The sequence below is a fragment of the Pomacea canaliculata genome, linkage group LG11 (genome assembly GCF_003073045.1).
Source record: "Pomacea canaliculata isolate SZHN2017 linkage group LG11, ASM307304v1, whole genome shotgun sequence".
In the NCBI taxonomy this organism is placed as follows: domain Eukaryota; kingdom Metazoa; phylum Mollusca; class Gastropoda; order Architaenioglossa; family Ampullariidae; genus Pomacea; species Pomacea canaliculata.
The window spans coordinates 2,357,575-2,382,758 of NC_037600.1; the positions used below are offsets into that span (position 1 = coordinate 2,357,575).

Sequence of the window (25,184 nt, forward strand, 5' to 3'; positions counted from 1 at the left end):
CAGCAAACTTATGTTGTATTGTTCCCCAACCAGAGTCATGCTCACAGTGCTTTACAGCCCTACTTAAAAGTTTGACTGAAAGATGTTCAGTGCACCACCACCTACTCCGTCTCCCTAAAAAAAACCCCAAAAAAACAAAATCCATCTGCAGTCGGAGGAAAGGAATCCTCATAGACAAGAGTTATCTCATAGAGTTATTACTGTTATGGTTTCACAAGGGAGACACTGACAGAAAACACAGTGTGGAATCACAGTGATAAGGGAGTGCAGTGTCATCTGTCTAATTTCAAGTATTCGCACAGTAGTCCAGAAAGGCAAAGATGGCATTAAAAAGTACTCTAAATGAAACAGATGAAAAAAAACCCAGATCTGAAATATAAACAGTAAATAGATCCATGGAGACAAACACAATTCCAAGCGCAAGCAGCTAGGCTAAGGGATATCTTATTCATAGGGACTAACTTAATCATGAACTTTTGTTTTAAATGTTTTATGTTGTATAGACTAAGGTTCTTTCCGTTGTAAGATATCAGTCACCTGTTACCTGACAACACCTTTTTGAGAATTATGCATAGCACCCTTTGCATTGCAGGTTACTGAATAGTGGTCTGGAGGTGCTGGATGGTGTGTTTGCCACTGTGAATGTGCCTGACTTAGGCATGACTCCATCCCTCACACAGCAAGAGCTGGTTTGTGCATGTTAATCTCTTGCATCTGTAGCCTCTTCAAATTGTGATTTAACGCTTTTATAAAATGACACTTAACCATCTTAAGAAGAGTCTTGCTGATGTATAGCATTAACGAGAAAAGTAAGTTGTAGATCCAAAAGGAATTCTTGACACTTCAGTTTTCATTTTAACTGCATCAGCAGGACAAAGAAGTTGCCCCTTATTCAGAGTTATTTTTTTTATCTTGGTTTTCAAAATGAGAGAAGTGATAAGGATGGTGGAAATAACATTGAGTATATGCCATTCATTCTTCTCTATTGAAGCAAAAAAGGCGTAAGGATGCTTTGGAACTGGCAACGACCTTGCTGACCTTGCCAACGCCCCCAGCGGTACAGCAACAGGTTCAGTCTTTGCTTGCCTCTCTGTTTCCCACCAGATCTGACTACCACAACCACAAGGCAAGTTCATTTCCTTGTATTAATGTTATGTAATATTTTTCCCCAGTGCCATATCAAAAAGATGTGCCTAGGATTATTGTCATTTTGACATTGTCAATTGACTTCAGGACCAAGCAATGCTGGAGGATGTGATTCAGCGACTGAGACAGGAAGGCCCAGCCATGCCTGTTGAGAGCTTCCAGCGCCTTGTAGTCACTGCACGGTCAGTGGCCATCACCAGACCCAGCAATCTCATAAAGTTTGCTGAATCTGGCAGCAAAGTTGAGGGTAAGAAGTCTTTGGCACAGCCAGTAGGAAACTGTTGGATGGAAGGAATTATGGGAAGTAACTGAGGTTTTTAGGGCTTTTTTGATATTTATAGCAACAGTCGTGGGCCATACAAAATTATCTACTCAAGATGTAGTTTCACAACAAATGTTAACAATTTAGCAGTGTGTACAATCCCAGCCTGCCTGTCACTGCGGTCTTCTGAATTACCACAATCCGCCACAAAGTGCCATATTAAGTGTGTGAAAAACATGAACTGCCACTATGAAAAGCATAGGGAAACAGCTTGTGGTTGTACTCTGTCATCTCTTTATAAATTTGTGGAGGTTTTTTGTGACAGCTTGGGTTTCATGGGTTTTTAAATTTAGCTAAATGCATATCACCTGCTTTGACATTTCTTATCCTGTTTTTGCTGTGCATACTAGTTGAAGGTAGCTTTTTTTTCCCTATTATCAGCCTTAGAAGTAACTGACCTGGAAGCAGAAAAGAATGACAAAGGATCAGAAAAGAAGCAAAAGCAATTGTTTGACCTTGACTCCATCGAGCAGGGCCACTTCACCAGTCAGCTAATGAATACCTTTTGGAAGCTGCATGCAGCCAAGCCATCAAATCCCATGCTGGCACCCGTCTGCTTGCCAGGTGAGAGATGATAAACCCAAGATATAGGAGAATTTAAGTAAGAGGATTGTTCACTGCAATCCATTAAAAAAAAAAATTTCTACATAACCATGTCATGTTGAATTCTGCCTGAATAATTGTTCCTCCACTTTTTTTGTTTACATAGAATTCATCATTCCTTTCTTCCTCTTTCTGTCTTCCATATTCCACAGCCTCCTTTCAGCCTCAGAATTTTCTGCAGTCTCTGTTCTACATCAATATCTATTCTTGATGATAATGATGATGATGATGATGGTGATGATGATGGTGATTTATAAAGTTTATTTCCATGTGTGGAGAGGAGCTTCATGTGCTGTGAGACTAACAGACCGACATTTACCATACAACCAAGCACACAAAAACTTCTGCAACAGCATGCAGGTTGCACAATGGTGAATCATGACAGCAAGACAAAGGGAAGGGAGTGGGAGTGTGAAGAAAAGTCTGCTTCTCACACAAGGTTCTTCTGAAATCACTTGTTCTTGACATTTGTTGGTTTTGAGTGTATTAACTTTCCAGGTCTAGCGCACATTGAGGCCACAGTTCATGCTTTGGTGGGAATCATCCAGGCATTCATGCTTTGTGACTCCCAGTACATTGGCACAGCAACTAAACATCTTGTACAACTGTTACTCTGTCCTGTAAGTGAACAGAAAATTATGGATTCCCTTCATCTAAATTTTTGTGGTTGTTTTTGTGCTACCACTTTCACTGTTATAGGGTTGCATGTTTATTGACTTTGGTTAAACTAGAGGTGATTTTACAACCCTAGGATAAATAATGATAACACGTGATTTATATCACCCATACTCGCACTCATAATGAGGCATGCTCTTAGTGCTTGAGACAAGAATGAGACATGGACAACATACAAAAGACGGAAGAAGGTACAACAATACTAACGACTTATGGAAGACATATAGAGAAAATGTGAGGAGGAATAGGGCAAAAGGGGCTAATAGTTTTGTGAATCTGCAGGGAAGACAAGCAGGGAAGTAGCCAGTAGATGAAAATGTGTTTTATTGCCATTGTATTAAACTTTTGTTATAAATTTCATCGTGAACTTGTGCAACATTTTAACTTAAAGAAAACTAGAACTTGAGTCAGTAATTAATGGTTGTTGCCTCACCTTCTAGGACCCACAAGTAAGCTTTGCCTGCTGTCATGCTATGATAAGAGCTCTACGCCCTCGCCATCGTCGCCGTCGTGTTTTCATCCCATCGCCACCAAGATGCAGTTCTCCAGGTGTGTGACATGGTCCTCATACATTTGATTTTATGGTCTTGTTGAAGATAAGCGGGCATTAATATAAACTATTGAGCTACATCTAGTGTTAGTACTTGAAGGTAATCCTCATTTCCTAGAGTGTTGTAGAGTACTCAACAGTATCTTGATATTTTAATTAGTGTAACACTACATTATCTTTAATGAGGATTGAGGCAACTTGGTATGTTTGAATCTTGTTATTATGAGTGGGGTTTTTTGTTTTTGTTTGTTGGTGTTTTTTTTTTCTTTTTGTATTCCAGGTTGCAGCTTCAGGTAGTAAGATGGGTTGGTGAGAAGAACAAAAAACTTCGCGGGAACACAGTGATCTTTTTTATGAAGACCTAAACACAATCTTTCACGTTAATTTTATTCAGGCCCAGGAGGAGGTGATGATGAAGATGATGATGATGACGATGATGATGATAAAGGAGATAAACTTGACACCCCATCTGATGATCTTTCATCCCTCAGCCAGCCAGCCCAAGCAGAAGCAGAGATTGATAATGAGGAACCATATGAAGTGGTGGTGAGATGTAGTTTTTTGATTTTATATTTGTAATATGTTGGTGTGTCTCCCTTTACAATACTTTTACTTTGTCTCTGTGCAACTTACAGTCTACAAGTTACATGTGAATTTACAAGTTGCAAGTGTGAATGGTTGGAAGGCATTCCTGTTATGAAACAAAATATGCATTACATTTTACTTGCTTGATTTTTACTTTCATTTTCCTGTGCTTTTTTGCAAAATATTTTCAAATACTTTTTATTGTGTTATCTGCTTGTTAATTCTTGAAATGTGCATCAGAGACTTGAAATGTTTCTGCTGAAAGGACTTGAAATGTTTCCTTGCAGTACAAATCCCATATTTGCCAGATCACCTTCACAAAACTGTTTAAATGTATGGCCTCAGTTTCAGTTTAAAGAGAATTTTAGAAATGATTGTTTTGTCTTATCAGATCTCAAACAAACATAAAAAATGTACTAAGCTGGAACCTTTGAAAAGTCCTTGCCATTGTCACTTCTGTGCCTTTCCTGTTGATAATTCTTCACCATTAGTGATTCCTTCAAGTTTGAACAATTTGCCATTTGCTAAAATGGTCTTAAACCATTTAGTTAGAACAAAAATAAGGAACATTGAAGATCATCACAGCTGCTGAGTGGATTGTTGCTTCTTCTTGGCTAACATGATATCTGTTTTTGAAAAAAGAACTAGAGATTTATTGCTCATGATCAGAAAATCATGGAAAGAACTGTTGAGGGTTAGAAAATACATGCATGAATTGTTAGGATGTGTTGTAAATAGAAGCAGATTTGGTTCACCTGTACTCAAGCTAGTCATAGACATTTGATGCTTGTGTCCCTGGGCAGAACGTGGAACCAATGGTGCTGGACACAGGAGGGGAAAACGAGGTCCAGGCTAGAGCGTTGCCTCCATCTCTGGACTCTCTTTGGAGCGCTGAGCGAAACTTTCCTCCCATAGTAGACATACCACCTGATGCTGATGATGAAACTATGGTAGAACTGGCCATAGCTCTCAGCCTGCAGGACCAGGTAAGGCTTTGACCATGATCCGCGGACCACACTTTGAGAACCACTGATCTAAATAATGACACATTTGATTGTACGAGGATTAATTGAACTATCAGAACAAACTGTGTTGAATTAAACTTTTGATATGATGTTGAAAAAGAATTCATCTCATTTTAACTGCTTATTACTGTGCATGTTTAGATTTCCAGATAGCACTAAGAAGGATATCACAGTGTTAATTTAATACCGCATCTTTCAGTCGGGCCAAAGACTGGGTCTTCAGAGTTTGGGTTTGGCCCAGCCATCTCAGGGAGAAATACTGTTAGAAGAAGGGCCTTTGTCAGACACCACAGCCTCTGCGCCAGGCAGCGACGATGAAGTGGGCAGCAATGCAGCAACAGACGGGTCAACACTGCGAACGTCACCCGCTGAACATGGTGGCAGTGCTGGCTCTGAGAGCGGAGGGAGTGCAGTAGATTCTATATCAGGTTAGAGGTGCCACATCAGAATAGGTTCGGAGATAAGTTTCTCTGTAAAAGAAGCATACAGAGCGGAAATTTGATTTAATACTGTTGCCTTTCTGTTAAATGAATATTTTGTGTGCACCGTGATTGTACAAAATGCTTTTACAGGAGATACGATCTCCTCTTTGGTTATCAGTTTGACTGGTGATGCATCAGAATATGGTAAAATAATAGTGTGTGTATATATATATATGTAATAATAGTAAAATACATATCCTCAGATATGTGCTTAGAAAAACTACAATATGTTATTCAATTATTTTGTGAGCATACAGTGTTTATAGCAGGGCTATAGTGGTGATTGGCTCATAGAACCAACACAAGTGCAACTGAGTTTGTTAAAATTCTTCTGTACATTTAATTTGACAGCTACAAGTGGGCGCAGCAGTGCTTATGGTTTCCAGCCTCCAGAGAGCCTGCCTGGCATCGGTGGCCGCAGTGAGAGCAGCAGTGTTGGTGGAGCAGGTGGCTTTGCCCCACCTGAGCATGAGACATTTGAGACAGATGGAGAAAGTGATTTGACTAGCAGGTAATTAACTTATTCAGTATTGACAAATAGAAACAATTGATCTGTAGCTACTTGCAGGTGTGAACAGTCTGGAAAAGTTAAGTGTTCCAGCTGTTGAAACCTAATGTCTTCTGCATGTTAGATTAAAAAATTTTTTTATTTCAAAACAGGTTAGTGATGTACAAGTTGTGATAAATGAGACTTAGGGGCAACTTCTGCTTACTTTTGTTCACAAGTACCTGGTTTTATCTGTACATAGATTGCACAGTATGCGACTGTTGTTGCTGGAGCGCATGCTACAGTACTTGCCAGAAGTGCGCAGCGTGGGAGGAGTTGGGGCAGTACCCTTCATGCAGATTCTACTCATGCTGACCTCAGACGTGGACACCGAGGAGGACCGAGATAAGGCCATTCTTGATAATTTCCTGGCCACCATCATCACTGAATTGGACCTCTCCGGCAAGGTAGACCAACAAAAATATTCATGTCTGTTTGACAAGTTGTTGATGGAACGACGTTGGTTATTTTAGATGTGTAAAAGACCATTGTATAAGTGGATGTGCATAAATATGAAGTTTTACATGTGTAATGTATGATGTTTACTGTTAAATAACCTAGGTGTCTGTACATTTAGGATTTGGCCATCATCGCCACTCGCACTAAGAATACAGAAGTAAAGCTGATTATTTTGCGACTGGTCAGTGTTCTTCTGTCCCGAACCCGGGGCTCATCCAGGTCTTCAGGAGAGGTACACCTTGTGAGGGTTTTTGTTTGGGCTTCAACCCTTCCTTTATTGTGGACTGCAACAGACATTAGTTTGACAAGATGATGATAAAGTACCAAAAATATATGAAGTCATGTAAAATGTTGTGACATGTTTGGGTTCTTTATATGGTTACTTTTTTGAAATCAATAATGTACTAAAATTCAGATGATTTTCAGCATGGAGATTTTTTTTGGTCAAAATTTGAATGAAGATAACCTGGTCTCAAGAAATATGACAACCTGGCATTTTCTGTAAATTAAACTTGAAAAATGCAGTTACTTCAGAAACATTTGGCAGATAATATCTGACTTTCTTTGGCAGTCCTCATTCGTGAGCAGCAAAATGGCCACTGCTTTGTTGTCCAGTGGTGCCATTCCCTATTGCCTGCAGGTTCTCAAGAGCCTTCTCCCATTCTGGCACCAGTTTGCAGGCCCTGAGGTAAACCCAGATGTTCTTGTTGATAGACAAAATATACATAATTTAATATTTTACGACATTTTGAAAAAAAATGAATTAATATGTACAAGCTAAAACTTGTTACCTACAGGTTGGATGAAACCAACATTTCCCACAGATAGGTTTGTTAATGACGAAATCATCAGTGAAATTAAAGAGTGTGACCTTGTGCATTCATGCACATAGTTTTGTGTATTCACAGCCGTGATATAGCTTTAGTTGCTTGCTCTGTGTAAAACAATTAATCCCCCTCCATCCCCCATGTGTTCACATCACATGGCTTGGAAGGTCATTCAGTATATAGATTGCATTTACATTTACATTTGCTTTGACTGGTTTCAGATAGTTATCTTTAATTTTGCATCTTGATTATGCTTTTAAAGGTGGGCACTGACTACTTTATATTTTGCAGGAGGAGGCAGCAGCAACTCCTGGTCAGCTGCTGAGGCCCACCCATCCCATCCACCTCCTGATATGTCCCCCTTCTTTTTGCGGCAGTATGTCAAGAGCCATGCTAATGATGTTTTTGAGGAGTATCCACAGCTTCTGACTGAAATGGTGTTGAGACTACCATACCAGGTATTCCTCTTTCCACATTTAGACGTAGGCTACACCTTGTAGATCTTTGTTCAAATAGACATTGATCGGCTATGGCTCATTCCAGAGCGCAAGAAAATTTTCTGCAGAAAATAAAGCTTGTTAGTGTTCTAGAAAACATGTCATGCACAAACACCATCACAAAGCATCCTACACCATCCTACACTGTGGAAATTAGCCAGATATTAACCTGTAAATATTACTAGATTCTTGATATTGTACAAAATGTGTGATCTGCAGGATCGCTATAAAGCTGGAGAAACAATAACTCTAATTCACTTGAAATAAGATCAAACAAAGTGTAACAATTCTATTTACAGCTTAAGAAGATTGCAGAGTCAGGTCAGAAGATACCACCTGCTGTATTTGATGCTTCTTGGCATTCTGTTCTATCTGAGGTGAGGACCATGTCTCCAAGACGTAAGATGTAAAATGTTGTCATAGGCACACTTTTAAAAGAACAGTGTAAAATTGCTGCTACTATCATTTAGAGATGTCTGTGATTGTCATTGGGATATATTTTAGGTTTCTGAATTCAGTCTCCAAACTTTCAGTAAGTCTTATTTGTTTGTTACATTTTTTTCTCATGTTTTGAAATGTCATGTCCATAATGACATAAGTACTCATCTTTCCATTTTCCACAAAATATTTTGAATCTGGTTTTACTTTCATTTTGTTTGAGAATGTATGCACATTTGTTTGAATTACAGAGAAATATATAAATAAACTTTATGATTAACTGATCCTTTTTTTTAAAATAGTACATGATGACCCAGCAGACACCATTTGTGAAGAGGCAGGTGAGAAAGGTAAGTTAAAAAAAAAAAAAAGAGATGCTGGTTGAGTGCTTCTTAATTTTGCCTTGGGAATTTTGAGCATAGTTAATTTGAGTTAATTAAGACAGTACTTTACAAACAACATTCATGAAGATTGCTACTTTGTGTAATAGACGTGACCTTGATCTCTCTTTATCTTGCCTTCAATAGCTGCTACTGTTTATCTGCGGGTCCAAAGAAAAGTATCGTCAGCTGCGAGACGAGCATGCAGTGGAGTCCCACCTGGCCGAAGCCAGAACAATATGTGCTCATGGTGGCTGGGATCAGTCGCTTGATCTTGCGGCCCACAGCATTGTGCTTCCCTATGACACTCTTCTCAGCCTGGTGAGCATGGGCAAGAACTTGTTAGATAATAGGTGTTTATAATGCATAGCTCTTCATTTTATAGACCAGGAGCAGATAGAAATGCTGTGTGGATTATAGGGAAGTTCATCAAACCTCAGAATGTAAATGTCTATCCATTCTTATCAGCAGACACAAAACACCAAACAGGAACCGAATTCACCTGATTATCCTTAAATTACATCTTCTTTCAGATTGAGCATCTGAAGGTTTGCTCAGAGATTGCCTCCTCTCGGCCATACAATTGGCAGATGTACTGCCAGCAGCATCGAGGTGAATGATGTCTTGTTTAGTGCATTTTAAATGTCTTATATTTGATGTTTGATGTATTTTTAAAATCTTTTATTTGGTGCTAAGAACTGTTGCATGAGGTGTGAATGTGGTGTATGACTTCTGTTAACTTGAGCCAGGGACAAACTGGGATTTCATTGCAGACACACTACCCTACATTGTGCACACTAGCATCGTGCTGGATGAGGGGGTTGCACCCACGCTCCTGAGCCTTCTGCAGCTTGCCATCTGTGGGACCAAAGGTCAGGGTCAGGGGTCAGTGGAGAGTTCCTCAAGCACCTCCAGCATCTCACCTGTTCGACATCGATCACGTAAAGATGAAGGTTAGTCCAGGTTGAATGAAGGTGTAGAGCTGTATGCATGTGTTAAGTCCTTTTTTTTTTTAAAAAGCAGATTTGGCTATGGTGTGTCTGGCAAGGGTCTTGGTATGACTGCCTGTATTTATGTCAGGGCTAGTTGCTTGTAGGTGGCACTGCTTGCGGGTACACTGTACTAGTAGTTGCCTGTTTGCGGTTGACTCTGGACCGAGTCCTAATCTCTTACATGATGCCTGGTTTGTCTTGAAGTTACTAACATCTGTGATGCACCTTGTGAAGGGCACTTGTGTAGGGAGCATGCTAGTTTTCTGTTAAGCCTCACCTATTATGAAATGCTGCATTGTTATTGTTTCGTTACATACTTGTATCTGTTGATTGATCTATTTTATTTACTTTCAAGTTCATTTGTTTTCATAACTTCATTTTTCACGGCATTTATAATTTTATTTAAAGTCACTGAGCATCTAAATTTACTAAATTATGACATATAAATTTGTAAAGACAATTAGGTCAGTGTATGTGTTGAAGAGTTGTACTCAGACTTTCTCTCTGTTCATTTTTGTACAACTCTAATACACACTAACGATGACAGGGTTTATGACATTGTAAGTTGAACCTTTTGATTCCTTCACAACTCCTGGAGCTTTCCATCTGCATTATCATCATCATGTTAAGAAAATTACCTGTACCTTCCACTTTTATTTAGAACAAATCTTTGGAAGTTTATTTGGAAATGATGTCTTTGGACAGTACCATACTAGAGAAGTGTAAGAATAAGAGTGATAGAATGAGAGATCGAGAGAGGTATAAAAGAGCGAGAGAAGAGCCAGCAACAGGCTGCCTGGCATGTACAGTCATGTGTCCCATAACAACTGAGAGAGTTCTGAGAAATGTGTTGCTATGCAATCTTTTTGCTGTTAAATACGATGTCACTTCTCCTGACACCACTAACATGATTTCTGGAGAGTGTTGGCAATGTGTCCATTCAATCTACAGTGATTCCCTTTTGCTACCGGAATGCAGTGTCTTACTGTTTTTCGTTTTGCATCATCATGAGTGTTTTGTGAATGCTGCTCAGTGCAGTGCGCTTGCCATTAGTCCAGGTTATTGTGCTATACAGATGAACTTTTTTATTATTGCTAGGTGATTTCATTATGACAACATCATGGATTGTGAATTCAAAGGTAGTTTTCCTTAGCTTAATCAACAAACACATGGGTAATGCATTGCATTACAACACTTACAAAATTATTTACTGATAAAGATCAGACTTTTTTTTACTTCCTTTATAGTCTTATGGGACCAACGTTGTTTATATGTGATCCATTGTTGACCGAAAAGCCACAGCGCATGGCTGTATATGTATGTATTGTGCATGTCTGTACAGGAGTGTGAGACTGTATTTGTGTCTATATAAATTCATAAATACAAGGTACAGGTACATTCAGATTCAGAATTTGGGTCTAGAAGGGAACGAAAACCATCATAGCTTGGTATGGTTATGTAAAACTAACCCTCTCAAAAAACCAAAGCAATTGAATTTATCCTTTGGTGTGAAAAATCCAATCATTTCAATCATAATGCACAAGGACACATCCAAAGAAAAAAGGTATAGTTTCATTCGATAATTCCAGATATATATGTGCAATTTTACTTTTTCTTTTTTTTTTTTAATTCGGAAGGGGATGGATGTTTCAACAAAGCTAATGTGTGTGTCTTAAACTGGTATGCAGAATGCCCCTTCTGGTGATAGTTCATAAGATTCTGAGGATGGATGTAAAATATTTTTGTTGGGTTATTTCACCATGTGTCTAAGCCTCTGGATTATGTAAGATATGGTGGACATTTATTGTTTCTCAGGAAATGGCAGATATTTGCTCGGTGACATGATAAATAACAAAATTGTTCTCTGCTTATACATGTAGATTCTAAGCTTTTAATTGTGTGATAGCCTCCCACCTTCCCCAGTAGAATGCAGTTTGTTACTTACACAGGTAGTCTTGTTCACTGCTTTTTGAAAAAAAAAGAAAGAAAAAGAATACCTGACTGCAGTTTCTTGCCAGAAAAAAGCTTAGTCAGATCTTTAACACTTTACACTGAGGTCTGTAGTACCAGTATTTAATGTGGACAAAATGGAAAATGGCAGAAAGCAGTGGCTGCATATTGTCTGAAATCTGCAGCTGAAGCCAGTGTCTTAATCATGTCAGCTTCAGGATCATACCTGAGGGTTTGTGACCCACTTTGTTGGATATTAGACTTGATTTAGACCAATTTAGACTTGAACGACCGACCGTTCAGTCAGGGAATACTAACAAGAAGACTGTGGGTTTTCGATGCTTCTCAAATGTAGCCCCGCTTCTGTGGAACTCGATTCCCCTCTCGACCAAGGAGTCTGCTAGTCTTGCATCTTTTAAGAAAAATCTTAAGACTCACTTGTTTAAACTTATTTGAAGTTATCATTTGACCTGCAGTTTGGTGGCTGCTGGGATCACCGCGCAATGAGTGCATCTTTGTGTGCATACTAGCGCGTTATAAAACTACATCATCATCATCATCATCATCATATTCTGTCTGCGTATAACAGCTCAGCTATTCTATGCATTTTCTCCTAGTACTTGAGAATGTCCTGTCAAATTGAAATGTATGTTTGTATGTGTGTCTCTCCCTTTTTCTCTCTCTGTCTATTTTTGTTCTCTGTAGTATTTTTGTTGTTAATAATGAATCCACCTCAGGAACAGGCATCATGTGAGGGTGGCTAAAAATAGCAGCATGTGTGATACTGGAAAGAACTATAATACAAAAAAAGAAACATAATATGAAAGCAGAAATTGTCTTCTTGCAGTTAATAATTTTGTTTGTACCAGACAGCTTATAAAGTCTTGTTTTGGACAAACTGATATTGTTGAGTAGGAAAAGAAAAGTGTTTGTTGTGCTTTATCAGGAGATCTTTCTCACTTTTTGTAAGAAAGTCATTGTAAGTGATGGTGCATTGTAAAGAAAAACAGTAGACATGCATACGTTTAGCCGTGCGTGTATGGGTGTCTGTGGGTGTGTTTGGTGGGAGTGGGGGCAATGATTTTGTGTGTATCCATGTGTGTGTAATTGTGTATATATGGATACAAGGGTCGTTCAAAAAGTTCTAAGCCTCACCCAGAAAGAAGAACCATAGCTGAAAATTTTTTCTGTGGTAGTACACTACCACTTCTTATAAAACTAGAAAAACTAATATAGATTTCTGTTTTAATTTGTGGGCACATGAGGGCCATACAAAGGTGAAGGGTAGTGCAACAATCTAAAAATAGAAAAACAGAGGCCTGAGCAGTCATAAAATCTCTACAAAAGAAAGGTATAACATAAAAGGAAATCCATGAGGACCTGGTACAGACACTTGCTGAGGACTCCCCTTACTGTGCAACTGTGAATTAGTGCGCTACTGAATTCAAGTGGGGCAGGGTTAGCATGAAAGATGACTCTTGGTCGGGTCGTCCAAAAACTTCAACCATTGATGATCAAGTTAATGTCATTCACTGCATGGTTTTGTATGACAGATGTCTTACTATCCAGGATGCCACCTTCTTCCGTGATAGGATTGCAATGCTTCAACATCATTGGACAAAGTGCATTAATGTCAAGAGGTACTATATACAAAAGTTTTGAAAAACTGTCTTGTTTCTGCAACTCCTTCTGGGGTAGGCTTAGAACTTCAAAAACCCTCATATGTATAGGTGTGTATGTGATTGTATGGGTGTGTATGTATGATTGCATGTGGTTGTGTATATGTGTGTGGGTAATAGTATGGGTAGATATGTGTGTGTGATTGTGTGGGTGTGCTTGGCAACAAACAAAATACAACATTCCTTTCTCCTAAACGCTTCCCCTCCAAAGTCTACAACCTCCAATGATGATAAGTTTTGCAGCCTTTAGTCAAAAATCTCCCTCCCAAGCAGCCAGAAAGTGAATGTTTGTTCTGATTAATACAAGATTATTTTAAATAGATATTTATTTGCACCTTTTTAAAAGAGTAATTAAAAACAAAAAATTTAGTTGTCATTAACTTTTGAGTTGTAACTTAATTCTAGCTTAGAATTGACTTGCATTCTAGCAAAGAACCTCATCTGTTAAGAGAGGATATTCTTTTAACATTCCAGTTGTTTAGAAAATGGTGCCTACACTTGGCGCTGAGTGCTAAAGTGAAGCATGCCTCATTAGTCTTTTCAGATTCACAGAAAAGTAAGTCTAAGGCGAAGAAGCAAAAGAAGCAAGCAGGGCTAAAAGGTACAGTAGCTGTGTTTTGACGCTGCTCACCTCACCCTTTCTTTATTCCTCTTTGCCTCCTCATGATGGAAAGACTGTCAGCCTACAACTGGCCCTTTGCCTGGAGTCTGTCTTTTATGTTTTCAGTAAAGAGCTGTGACATGTTTGGCATGACACCACCCTCCCCCCAATCTGTCTTGTGTCAGTTTTCAGACAGCAGGTATTTTTGTATTGATGGATTTCTTTAACAAAAAAGCTTTCGTATTGTTGCCTTTGAGAGCAAATATGGCAACCACTGGCACTACAACGTTTTATTTTAAGGTGCCCACTCATTTTCATATTTATATTTTCACATTTAGTATCACTTACTGGCCATGAAATCGTTTGTCATCAAGTCAGTCATCGTTTGACCTTAATGGAAGAGAGCTGCAATGCAAACAGCCTTTGTGATGACAGCTTGCAATCCTACTGGAAATTTTTGTAAACAGATAAAACATAGATGCTCAAACATGGTTCAGCTGGTATTACTGCAATTCATGAAAAGAAAAGTCAGTGGCTGCCAGATTTTTCAGAAATATGTTTCTGTTGCTCTAGTCCATGTAGGCAAATTCATTAGGTCATCAGGTGCAGGCTTGGGGTAAAAAGACCAGATTTTTGCTTATCACCTTACACAGCAGCTTTTGCTTGAGATATCCCTTCAAATATACTGATTAATTTTTAAGTTGTTGCAGTCTCTGTGGGGTCATTTTACCTGTTGGTTCAGAGGTTATTTATAGTAGTAGTCCTGCCTTTGGTAAAAGGTTCCTTGGTGCTTGAATGCCACCTTGTCATGGACATTTCACACCAAATTTCAGCAATGAGAGAAATGTAAAGAAAATATTGAGCAGTCAGCACAGTCAGTGGTGAGCACAACATTGAAAGATTAATGAGAGCAACACGACCTTCTGGAGGACTTTTATCGATATTTCCTCTGTTTTTGTCAGTATGGCTTTTAAAAGATTATCTGCCTTCTGTTTCTTTGGCGACACAGTTTTAGCACTTAGCACCCTCCCAACTTCCTTTCTTATTTACCATCACATGGTGGGTCTTTCGTCATCCATATATATATATAGTTCGTTTTAAATTGTCATTTATGTTGGCTGTTGCTTTTTATAATAGCTGCCATTTAATTTTTTTATGTTAAATGTTTCAAATGTTTAAAAATATTCACTTAGAGGGATATTTTACTCAAGTCTCTAAGGGCTGGAAGATCAGGCCTGTATGTGAAGAGTTGTGTTTTGCTATGTTATCCTCTTTGCACAAGCCAAGATAAATAATCTGCATGTTCTTGCATGTTACATTGTTTATTTGAAAATTTGTTTGTTGATATATTTCAGGTTTTAATAGTTTTTTAGCATGGTAACTATGTTGTAGTAAAGCTGATTCACAAAAGTGAGAAGTTATTTTATCGGTTTGCTACCGCAAAGAAAGAAGTAATGTGGTGCAGTTTTTTTGCGAGAGATAGAACTTTCTTGTCTGCACTCTCATACGAATAAAAGTAATTTATAACCATGCTGTGCTGCATTTGTATTCCTTGTCAGAGAAAATTTATAAAGATAATTCCTAGAATAAATATAAACTGAAATATCTATTCACTGTTTTCCATCAGTTGCCTGTCATTTAGCAAGTATATTTTTTGCAAGAGATATAACTTTCTTGTCTGCACTGTAACACAAGTAAAACAATTTTTGCTATGTTGCTGTGACTTGAGAGATGAGTGGTTTAAAGTCTCCTTTTCTTTGGGAGATGGGATCTGAAGGTCTTTAATATGCACCCATTTACGTTTACCATTTGCCCCCATTGAAATATTTCAGTTGAACCTAATTTTACAAGGGGAAAAAAAAAACTGTAGAGCTTTTGAAAATCCAAAGAGTTTAACATTGTAATAATATGTCTCCCATTTGCATTGACTAATTTATTCATCTGAACTTGGATGATTACAGTGTGGGTGTAATCAGTGAATGCAAAAGTTTCATGATTGAATCCATACACAGCTCATGAAGCAAACGTGATACACTTTACAATTTGTTCTTTGTCTGTCTTTGCATGTTGATTTCCCTTTTCAGCCTACTTTATTCTGTAGCACAAGAGTTCTTGATAGCCGAAATGATTGATGTATATGAATAATATAGATTGTCACTAAGTAATATGCATTTTAGCATCACCTTGCTTATATAAATATCTAAGACATTTGTGTGTTGAACAGACGGCATTGAGGAGCCACAGAGGTTTAACGAGAGTTTGAGCAGAGAGCTTGTTGACTTGCTGACCAGCACTCTTGAGAGGGCCACCCTCATCAAGTTTGTCCGCACTTTCTTGCTGGAGTCGAATGCCTCAGGAAACCGTTGGCTGGCTCATTCCTTGGTGTTGCAGATCTATAGGTAGGTGATAATCCAGCCACTGATATGAACTTTTGTTAATTCATGGGCACAGTGTTAATAGCACAATTGTTGTAGAGTACGACAGTAAATAGTCAGCATGTGACTGGTGCAAACTATGTTTACATGATAATTTATTAACTCATCTTCTTACAGTTAGCATGCCTTGTCATATGCTGAAATGCATTAGAAGCTCAGCAGTTCATACTTGTCGATCTTCATATGATTCTTAAAAGCCTTAGAAATTTGTTGTGTGTGCTGATCTAAATATAAGCATTGTCTTGCCCTTCTTTCTCACTACAAGCTTCATTACCAGTTTGAAAGGTTGCCTTGTTAATAGCAGCAGTGTATGATGTAGACTGAAATGCCGTCCTGTTATCAGCTTATCAAGTATTGCATTGTTGCAGTGCAGTATAAAATGTGACCTGTTAACAGTACATCAAGTATTGGGCTATTGCCGTGCAGTGTAAAATGTCATCTTGATTAGCAGACAGGTGAGAAATGTTATGGGTGTTACTGATGCAGAAACTCCAGCGGCACTCAGCAGGAGGCCTTGATGGATATGCTGTGGGGGCTGTGGGAGGAGCTGCCAGTGTTTGGACGCAAAGCAGCACAGTTTGTAGACCTCCTGGGATTCTTTGTCTTGAAAACGCCTAATCTGTCTGAAGAAAAGGTAACACATTTAGAAGAGAAAATGGTGAAATAGTGCCAAGGGGTGGAGGTCAGATAAAACAGGTTGTGATATTTGGAGGGAAAAACTTATATGTTCTGAACTTAATTAACCAATTCCTCTTCTGATACCACAGTAAAGTATACACTCTCTTAGAAAGAGATATGTTGAGAGTTTGACCATACCATTCAGATTACCATATACAAACCATCAGGCATGTTCAGTTATTGTGTTGTTGAGAGATATGGTGTATTACCATTACTTTGATGTGGTGTAAACCAAAAAATAATCCAGAACAGAAGTAAACAGTGAAAAACAGCAACAAAAACCCAGACCAGTAGAAGACACCAAAAGTGATGTAGACCAATGGATGAAACAAAATGACAAAGCTTTCTCCTCGAGCCAGTTAGGTGATCCAAGGTCACTCATTTGTAAATAGTTTTCACATGTATCTTGTACTCTTGGCACAGAGTTGATAGTTTGTGTTTTGATAGGAAGTGTGTGTGTTTGTGTAGGTGCAGGAGTACCTGGAGAAAGCTGTAGCTCTGCTGCGAGCAGAAAACAATGTCCTAGCCAACCATCCCAATGCCTCCATCTATAAGTGAGTTTGATTTTTTTTTAAATTTTTGATGTTTGATTTTGAAGGTAGCCCCTAAATCTTTCCTTAGATCGTTTTTAACTGCTTATAAATTCTGCTACTTGGAAGATTATCTGAACTGATTAAAAACTGCCTTTAAAACTTTTTTTTTTGCAGGTTTGCAGGTTATGTAAACATGAAAGTCATTATTTCCAAATACAAGTGTTGCAAATAATTTTTGAAAGCTTTTTTATTTTAGACGTTTGACATATGCTAGAATGCAGCTCTTGATGTGTACGCATTTCTGTGCTGTTTATTGCAGCATGCTGCAAGGACTGGTAGACTTTGATGGCTACTATTTGGAGAGTGATCCGTGCCTGGTCTGCAACAACCCTGAAGTTCCCTACACCGGTAAGTATTGTTGCATATTTTGTGTTCATGGATCTACATATTGATTGATTTGAAAAAATGTTGCAAGCATTTCTTGTTTCTTCACTCCTCCTTTTTATGAAGTTGACAGGTATTGTAGTGGTGTGAATGAACTCACTGATACAGATGCATGCACATGCTATCTGATCTCTCATTAGTAAATGCATACATAATTGCATAAACCTATTCCTGTAAATCCATACCTCTATAAATTTATTCTCATATGCATGCACACTACATAGCTTTTTATGCAACAGACTGACATACACGTAACAGGCTCAGATTTCCTGCTTCTATTTGGAATGCCTTGATAGACTTTAAAAAAGATTTTGAAAGTTTTCATAAAATGGGAGGAAAAAACAAAAACAGAAAGCTCTCTATTTAAGTTTCGTACACTTGTTTACAGCTGATTGATGCTTTGTTGTTAGAATCTGAAGCTGTCAGCCATCAAGGTAGATTCAAAATACACCACCACAACGCACATCGTCAAACTGGTTGGAAGCCATACCATCTCGAAAATTTCTCTCCGGATCTCTGATCTCAAGCGGACCAAAATGGTGAGACCTGTTAATTCTGACAAAAGCTTTTGATATTTGTTAGAGGGGTTTATTTACAGGAATAAAATTAGTCAGAGATTTCTGTTACTTTGCTTTGATAGTCATTGGAAAAAAAAAACTAATAGATGATTAAGAACTCAAACATTTTATTGATTAGGCCTAGGCCTGTTTCAAGGAATTGCCCTCTGGGATGAAGAAAGTCTTCTCTTATCTTCAAAATGAGTTAAAAGATGAGTAAGAAGATACTGGGTGTGGTAAAATAACATGAGCTCACTGGCCAACATTATTTTGTGACCTTTTATTTGAAAGATTCTTGATGAGAAATAAAGTGTTATATCTAGCACTTAGTTTGTTGGAGATTTTTTTCTCCATCTCCTGCCCAGTTTTCTAAGTGCCGAGTACCTATTCCACAGCTTAGTCAACAAGAGGGTAGTATGCTATGTCACATAGGTGTTGATCTAACTTGCATCCCTTTGGGCATGAATGTAGTTCTAACTACTGAGCTATTTGCTTCTCCTTAAAGATGTACAATCTCTTTAGCTAAGTTTTAAATATTTTTAAATAAATTATTTTCTTCTTCTTTATAGATGAACATTATCTTTGGCTAAGTAGCTGGTACACTTCTTTGTAAAGAATGGTTGTAAAGTTTCCTTATTAACAATGGTCTTTTTACTTGGTGATTAGTTTCAGTCAAATTTCAGTCACCAGAATTCAAGAGATGTTTCTTTCATTTCAGGTTCGAACACTAAATATCTACTACAACAATCGCACAGTTCAGGCTGTAGTGGAACTCAAAAACAGGTGCTTATTTTTATTTATCTATTTATGTGTTTACATCTGAATAAATGTCCTGGAAAATAATGCATATACAAAATTCTAATAAACTTACCATGAGATTTTTCCAGTCATTGTTAAAAAAGATTATGTAATTTTAAATTTATATAACGATTGTATTCAGGCCAGGATTATGGCACAAAGCCAGGAAGGTGACACTCACAGCTGGACAGACGGATGTGAAGGTGAAAAAAGAAATATATCAGCATTGTTAGATTTTGTTAATATCCAGTTTCATGCTCTTAATTCTACTGTTGAAATTGCTACCATGCTTCTTGATTGAAATTGTTGATTTCCCCTCCCAATAATTAAGCAGATTAGTCAATTTGTTTCACACACATGACTTTTCTGATGATACTTTTGCATTTAGTGTTTGGTGAAAAAGATTTGTTCACACTTCATACATTTTCCCACTTCTTTTATTAAAAGAATGTCGATATAGAACTGTTAGTGTAATGCTTCTTGCATAGAATGTTTGTGACCAACAGGTGGAATTTCCCATACCAATTGTGGCATGCAACCTTATGGTGGAGTATGCAGACTTCTATGATAACCTTCAGGCCACAACAGAAACACTGCAATGCCCCCGATGCTCTGCCTCGGTACCAGCCACACCTGGTGTGTGTGGCAACTGTGGAGAAAATGTCTACCAGTGCCACAAGTGCAGGTTAGTGCTGGTAACACTTGAAATAATATGGACCCAGAATGTCAAGATCATGTCATATAAGATAAAGAATAACCCTTATGAGGTCAAATAATAACAGCTGCAGGAATTTCCCGCGTGTGTGTATATATATATACAGAAAAGGAGAGAATTTAATCGTTCAGAATAAATTACAGTGTTTATTCTGTTCTGCTGCAAGCTACCACTATCATCTTACATTTAATTATTATAAATGCATTTTGTAGAGCCATCAACTATGATGAGAAAGATCCCTTTTTGTGCAATGCCTGTGGTTTCTGCAAGTACGCCAAGTTTGACCTGACCTTGCTGGCTAAACCTTGCTGTGCTGTTGACCCCATTGAAAATGAAGAAGACAGAAAGAGAGTAAGAAAAACCTTGAACATATTTGTATATTTTACTTTGACATGGTCCATTCTTCCTAATGTAGAGTAGATTTATTTCTCATGAAAGATGTGAACTTTTTTTTTTAAAGGTTAAAACAAACATGAAAGAAAAGTTTGTGGTCATGCATAAGTGTGTATGTGTACACGCATGTATGTCATGAAAGTGGGGTTTCAATTTTAACTCTCATTTGGTTAACAATAGTAAAAATTTCGTAAGCAGTGTGTTTTCTCTACTTTTCTTCTTTGCACAGGCCATTGCCACAATCAATGCACTGCTGGAAAAAGCTGATCGCACTTACAAGCAGCTGCAGACCCACCGCCCTATGCTGGAGTCTCTCCTTATCCAGGTGACAGAACACAGTGCAGACCGCCTAGCAGTGTCTCAGAGGGTATGTTATACCTGTACCTCAAGCCTTCCATAGACAGATTATAGTCATTCCTTGTCAAACAAATAGGTCCAAAGTTGATGTGTGAGATCTCATGCCAGCATGGAAACACACCAGAAAAAAATGTTTCTTTAAAAAAAAAAGGAATCCCTTCTAAATCCTGACAATAACTCTTTTTTTTTATTTTCAAACATATCATATGACATACTTTTTGTGGGTTTTTTTGTGCAGGATGAAATGAACAACCAAAGCAGTGCAGTACCAGCCAGCAATGTCAACAAGGCCATCCAGCTTTTGGCCCAGAAATACTGTGGCGAGTGCAAGTCAGCATTTGATGAACTCAGTAAAATCATTCAGGTACAGCAACCTTAAATCCAAAGTTAAACATAGTAAGCAGGTAGGGGCCTATTAGTTAGAATGATTGTTTATTACCATAAGAGTTTATTTCTGTATAAAATACATAAATTATTTTTTTTTAATTGCACTGGAAGCAGGTTAGGAAAACAGGTGAGCTAGTATCAGATTCATAATGTGTTCAAGCTGTTTGGCAAGACTTCTCAGTGAACAGAAGCAAATAGTGGCTGGACTGTAGGTATGTTCTGTACTTTGTACAGAAAGTGATGGCTTGTCGCCGAGAGTTGGTTGAATATGACCACCAACAAAGAGAAGCTGTGAGTGTTAAAGGTCAAGGGTCACTTCCCAGCCTGCCTAGTGTCAAGGCCAAAGAAGTTTCGTCTTTCCAATCTGCTGCTGCAAGGAGGGAACAGAAGGGTGAGCTCAGAAGATTAACTTTTTGAAAAAAATTTTTCTTCGATTTGCTACTTGTGCTGTTTTTAACTTCTTGTGCTGTCAACCTCAAGTGGCTGAGTTTATGTGTGTTATTTTTCTTTTCTTTTGTCACATTGAAAGTGGTGTTTATTCCGACTTTCCCTTTTTTTTCAGCAAAGCTAGCAACTGTTTTGGATGTGCTAGTGCTGCCGTAGAACATTGCATTACCCTATTACGAGCACTTGTTACCAACCCCAGCATGCGGCAGATCCTGTGCAGTCAGGTGAGACATTGTTTATGTTTGGTAAACAACTGAATTGAAAGCTGTCAGCAACCTCAAAGCATTTTGTATTATTTAATTATTATCGATTATTTACTTGTCATGATTGTAGAGTTTTAGGGATGTAGTTTTCACTTATCATCTTCAGATGGTGTGCTAATGCTTTTGTTGACATGGAATTTCTTTCTTAGGGAATGATCCAACAGCTTATTGAGTACAATCTCCGACATGGAGCCCTGTCTGTGCGACTGGAAGTTCGAGCCTTGCTGTGTCTGCTGACCCGAGATAACCGCCGTGCCACTGAAGAGATGAACAACCTGATCATGACCCGCATTACAGCTGCTGTCAAAGGACATCAGTCCAATCCAGATATTGTGAGTTGTTTTAATAGCTGCAGATCTTAATACAATGGTCAGATTATTAAAAAAAAAAATTAAACCCCAAATTTAGATTTAGTTTTTAATAATCCTGCTTGATGCCATGTCCACTGTAATCAAATTCATTTCAGCTTTTAATGATAGAAACATGAAACATTTCATAACTTGTAGTTTTGAAGTGATTGTTACAAATTATTTGCATGTTAATAGGCTTCTTCTGTGCGACATGAAATCATGCTACTGGCCAGTTCACTACAGCTGGAAGATTCTTGCTGGGAGCAACGTGTACGATGTGGTAAGCATTACCTGGAAGTACTTGTCAACAGCCAGCTTGACAATTAAGACCCCTTTTCTAAATCTCCTTTATAGAAACTTATTTTTGATGTACAGAAGATAATAGTGATATGACCTGTCTTACATCCACAGACTGTTAAAAGAGGTTCAGGCATTGATTTCAACTGTCAGTTGTTAGAACAAACTGATGTTTTGCAAAGTGAGTGGAATTTTCAAAAGAGTCTGCAGTTCTGTGTTGTGATAGGCATATCCTATCAGGAGAGTTCCATTGGCTTTTGTTGGACCAACAGATTAAGGCTTTCTTTTGTTGTTTCAGCCATTTTATTTCTGAACACTACCATATGTGAATGAATTGTGATGCCTGTCTAGTGTGGTATGTGTGGTGATATTATTGATTGTTGTGGTATATGGCTCTTATCCCTGGTTTCCCTATAGAGCTTCTACTGATTGACCTCTGAGATAAATAAAGTCTAGTCTTACCTTAATAGTTTTGATGATGCAAGCATATTGCAGCAGTTACTGTGTTAATATGGTGTGCCTTAGTCTCAGTTAACCAACTTTGTTACCATGTTTAGTGATGAGACTGTTCCTGATGGGCATGCACATGCGAAGCCCTGTCATCATGGAGAGCATCACTTTGCCCTGCCTCCGCATCTTGCAAGGGCTTATCAAGCAAGACCTGGTGACTTTCCTGGGCAAAAACAAGGTCAGTGGAGTTGACTAGTGTTAAAAGTTGGCATAACCTTTTAGGCCAGCACAGCTATTATTGCTAGTGTGTATATTTTTGGGGGCTATAAAAGGCCTCATGAAATTGCATTGATCCAAATTACATTAGTTCAAGAAGTTATGAGGTTGTGACTTTTGTTTCCACCTTTTCTTATACCATGCCAGCACTAATGGACCAACATAACTGATCATCTGTTGGTATTAGTCGTGAATGTATGTATGCTTGTGTTTTTGGAATTGGATCATAGTAGCATTGCCTTCCTTAGCATGGCCATCCTAGGAACTGCTTGAAACAGAACATCTTGTTAAATTTTCTGTCCTGAGCATGTTTCTGGCTTATTACTGTTTTACAGGAAGACTTGGAGCCATTTGAATGCCAGCCAGCACGATACCACATGGATGTTCGGGGCTGGCTGGAAGGAGACCCTCATTATTCTTTTAACAACTGGAAGAAGCGACTTCCAACCAAAGGCAAGGACTTTTTTTGTTTTTCTTGTATTTTCCTACACTTCACAGAAATGCATTTCAAAGTGATATACAAGATATAAAATTTTGACTGCCACTACCTACTTTCATTGTAGTGTAACTCTCTTGCCGTGATAGAACCTTAATTTGCTGGCTTGGTGTAAAACACAACCAGCCATCCTTGATGCATGTATTTGCTCGATCCGGTGACAAATGGCATTACTATAACAGTGCTTAGTATTCAGTTTCCCTTGCATTCTTGTCAAGTCTACTTCACATAGACCATTTTTCTCTTGGCATTTTAGTGACAAAGGAGGGAGAAGAGAAGCTCAAGGAAAAGAAGGAAGTGCGGGCTTATTTCCTGATGGAAAAGTATGTGGGACGCTGGCGCCAACGCATGTGGCACACCCCAGACAAGCAGCTGCGGCTGACGCAGACTACTTGGCTTCAGACAGCCATGTTTTCTCCATCCTCTCGTTCTGCCCGCCAGACTGCCTGCAGTGTCATTGAATCCGTTTCTCAGATGGCCTCACACCGCAAGGAGGTCATTGACATGCTGACGGGGTAGGCAACGATGACCTGTTTGTGCAGATTGTGTGTGTGTGTAAGTTCTAGAACTTTCCACAGCTGTTCGGAGCTGTTAGTCCTAAAACAGGAATCAATGAAGAGGCTTTTATCTGGTACTTTGGTTTCATCTTCCACCAACATTGTAGACTATGTTTACAAATAGTTCATGACAACCAGGATCTGTGTGAGTGCTTTCATTTTCAGGTGTCTAGAGCAGGTTGGCAAGAGTGGGGAGTGCGCAAATGAATTCCTAGGACTGTACAAACGACTGATTGCACCTGCCCACTGGAAGGTGTACTTAGCAGTAAAAGGGGTTTTGCAACGCCTGGGTGCTTTGATAACACAGGTGAGACATTTATTAAGTGTGCATCCAGTTGGAGGAGGACATCATGTGCTCTGCTAGTGATGGAATGAGAAAAGGGAAAGTTTCCTAGGTAGAGAAAGTATAGGAGGGTTGTTATGTAACTTGTAATTGGTTTAAATGAATTGAGCACTCATTGCATGTCACTGAAGATGTAGATTTGTTGGAGGTATACATGTTTGCTGAAGGTTAGTTTCATTTTTTTTTTAATTGTTTAACCTCTAGAACATTTGTTTTTACTCCAAATCTTTGCAGGAAGTGGAACACCTTCAGTATCTAGAAGAGACAACTCTCAGCTCTGACCTGGCTCAAGGTTATGCCCTGAAATCTCTTACAGAACTCTTGTGGCAGTTTGTGGAGCATGACAGGATCAAAAACTACTATAAAACCAAGCTAGTGGGCTTCATTCTTAATGGCTATCTCTCCTTGCGCAAACTGGTTGTGCAGCGCACCAAGCTGATTGATGAGACACAGGAGAGACTACTGGAGTTGTTGGAGGAGCTGACTACAGGTACAGATACAGATGTGTAGTGAATTTTGAGGTTTTTTTTATTTTTATTATTGTCTTAGGTTTTTTCCCCTCTTATTTTGTGTTCTGAGTGTTCATATTTGAAGAGACTTAACCTGTGTAGTATATGTGCATGTATGTTTGGTCAGGGTGGGTACGAATT

The 25,184-nt window shown here is 38.6% G+C and overlaps 1 protein-coding gene across 1 annotated transcript in view; it reads left to right on the forward strand.

The window, feature by feature from the left end:
* The window catches only part of LOC112575152 (E3 ubiquitin-protein ligase UBR4-like), a gene marked incomplete at its 3' end in the record, with an annotated part of 72,910 nt that overhangs the window by 35,596 nt on the left and 12,130 nt on the right, over window positions 1–25,184 (forward strand). The window contains 42 exon segments of the mRNA XM_025256784.1: window positions 593–689; window positions 992–1,126; window positions 1,234–1,393; window positions 1,850–2,032; window positions 2,570–2,691; window positions 3,187–3,295; window positions 3,691–3,842; window positions 4,685–4,867; window positions 5,106–5,334; window positions 5,740–5,899; window positions 6,138–6,342; window positions 6,513–6,626; window positions 6,966–7,082; window positions 7,513–7,546; window positions 7,549–7,679; window positions 8,018–8,095; window positions 8,459–8,506; window positions 8,684–8,857; window positions 9,070–9,148; window positions 9,310–9,489; window positions 13,032–13,118; window positions 13,693–13,758; window positions 15,983–16,157; window positions 16,680–16,827; window positions 17,340–17,425; window positions 17,724–17,811; window positions 18,259–18,387; window positions 19,124–19,188; window positions 19,346–19,406; window positions 19,710–19,888; window positions 20,131–20,269; window positions 20,541–20,678; window positions 20,907–21,032; window positions 21,290–21,446; window positions 21,623–21,726; window positions 21,915–22,097; window positions 22,311–22,395; window positions 22,970–23,100; window positions 23,474–23,591; window positions 23,891–24,149; window positions 24,357–24,498; window positions 24,769–25,024. Of these exon segments, the coding sequence (XP_025112569.1) occupies window positions 593–689; window positions 992–1,126; window positions 1,234–1,393; window positions 1,850–2,032; window positions 2,570–2,691; window positions 3,187–3,295; window positions 3,691–3,842; window positions 4,685–4,867; window positions 5,106–5,334; window positions 5,740–5,899; window positions 6,138–6,342; window positions 6,513–6,626; window positions 6,966–7,082; window positions 7,513–7,546; window positions 7,549–7,679; window positions 8,018–8,095; window positions 8,459–8,506; window positions 8,684–8,857; window positions 9,070–9,148; window positions 9,310–9,489; window positions 13,032–13,118; window positions 13,693–13,758; window positions 15,983–16,157; window positions 16,680–16,827; window positions 17,340–17,425; window positions 17,724–17,811; window positions 18,259–18,387; window positions 19,124–19,188; window positions 19,346–19,406; window positions 19,710–19,888; window positions 20,131–20,269; window positions 20,541–20,678; window positions 20,907–21,032; window positions 21,290–21,446; window positions 21,623–21,726; window positions 21,915–22,097; window positions 22,311–22,395; window positions 22,970–23,100; window positions 23,474–23,591; window positions 23,891–24,149; window positions 24,357–24,498; window positions 24,769–25,024 (5,612 nt within the window).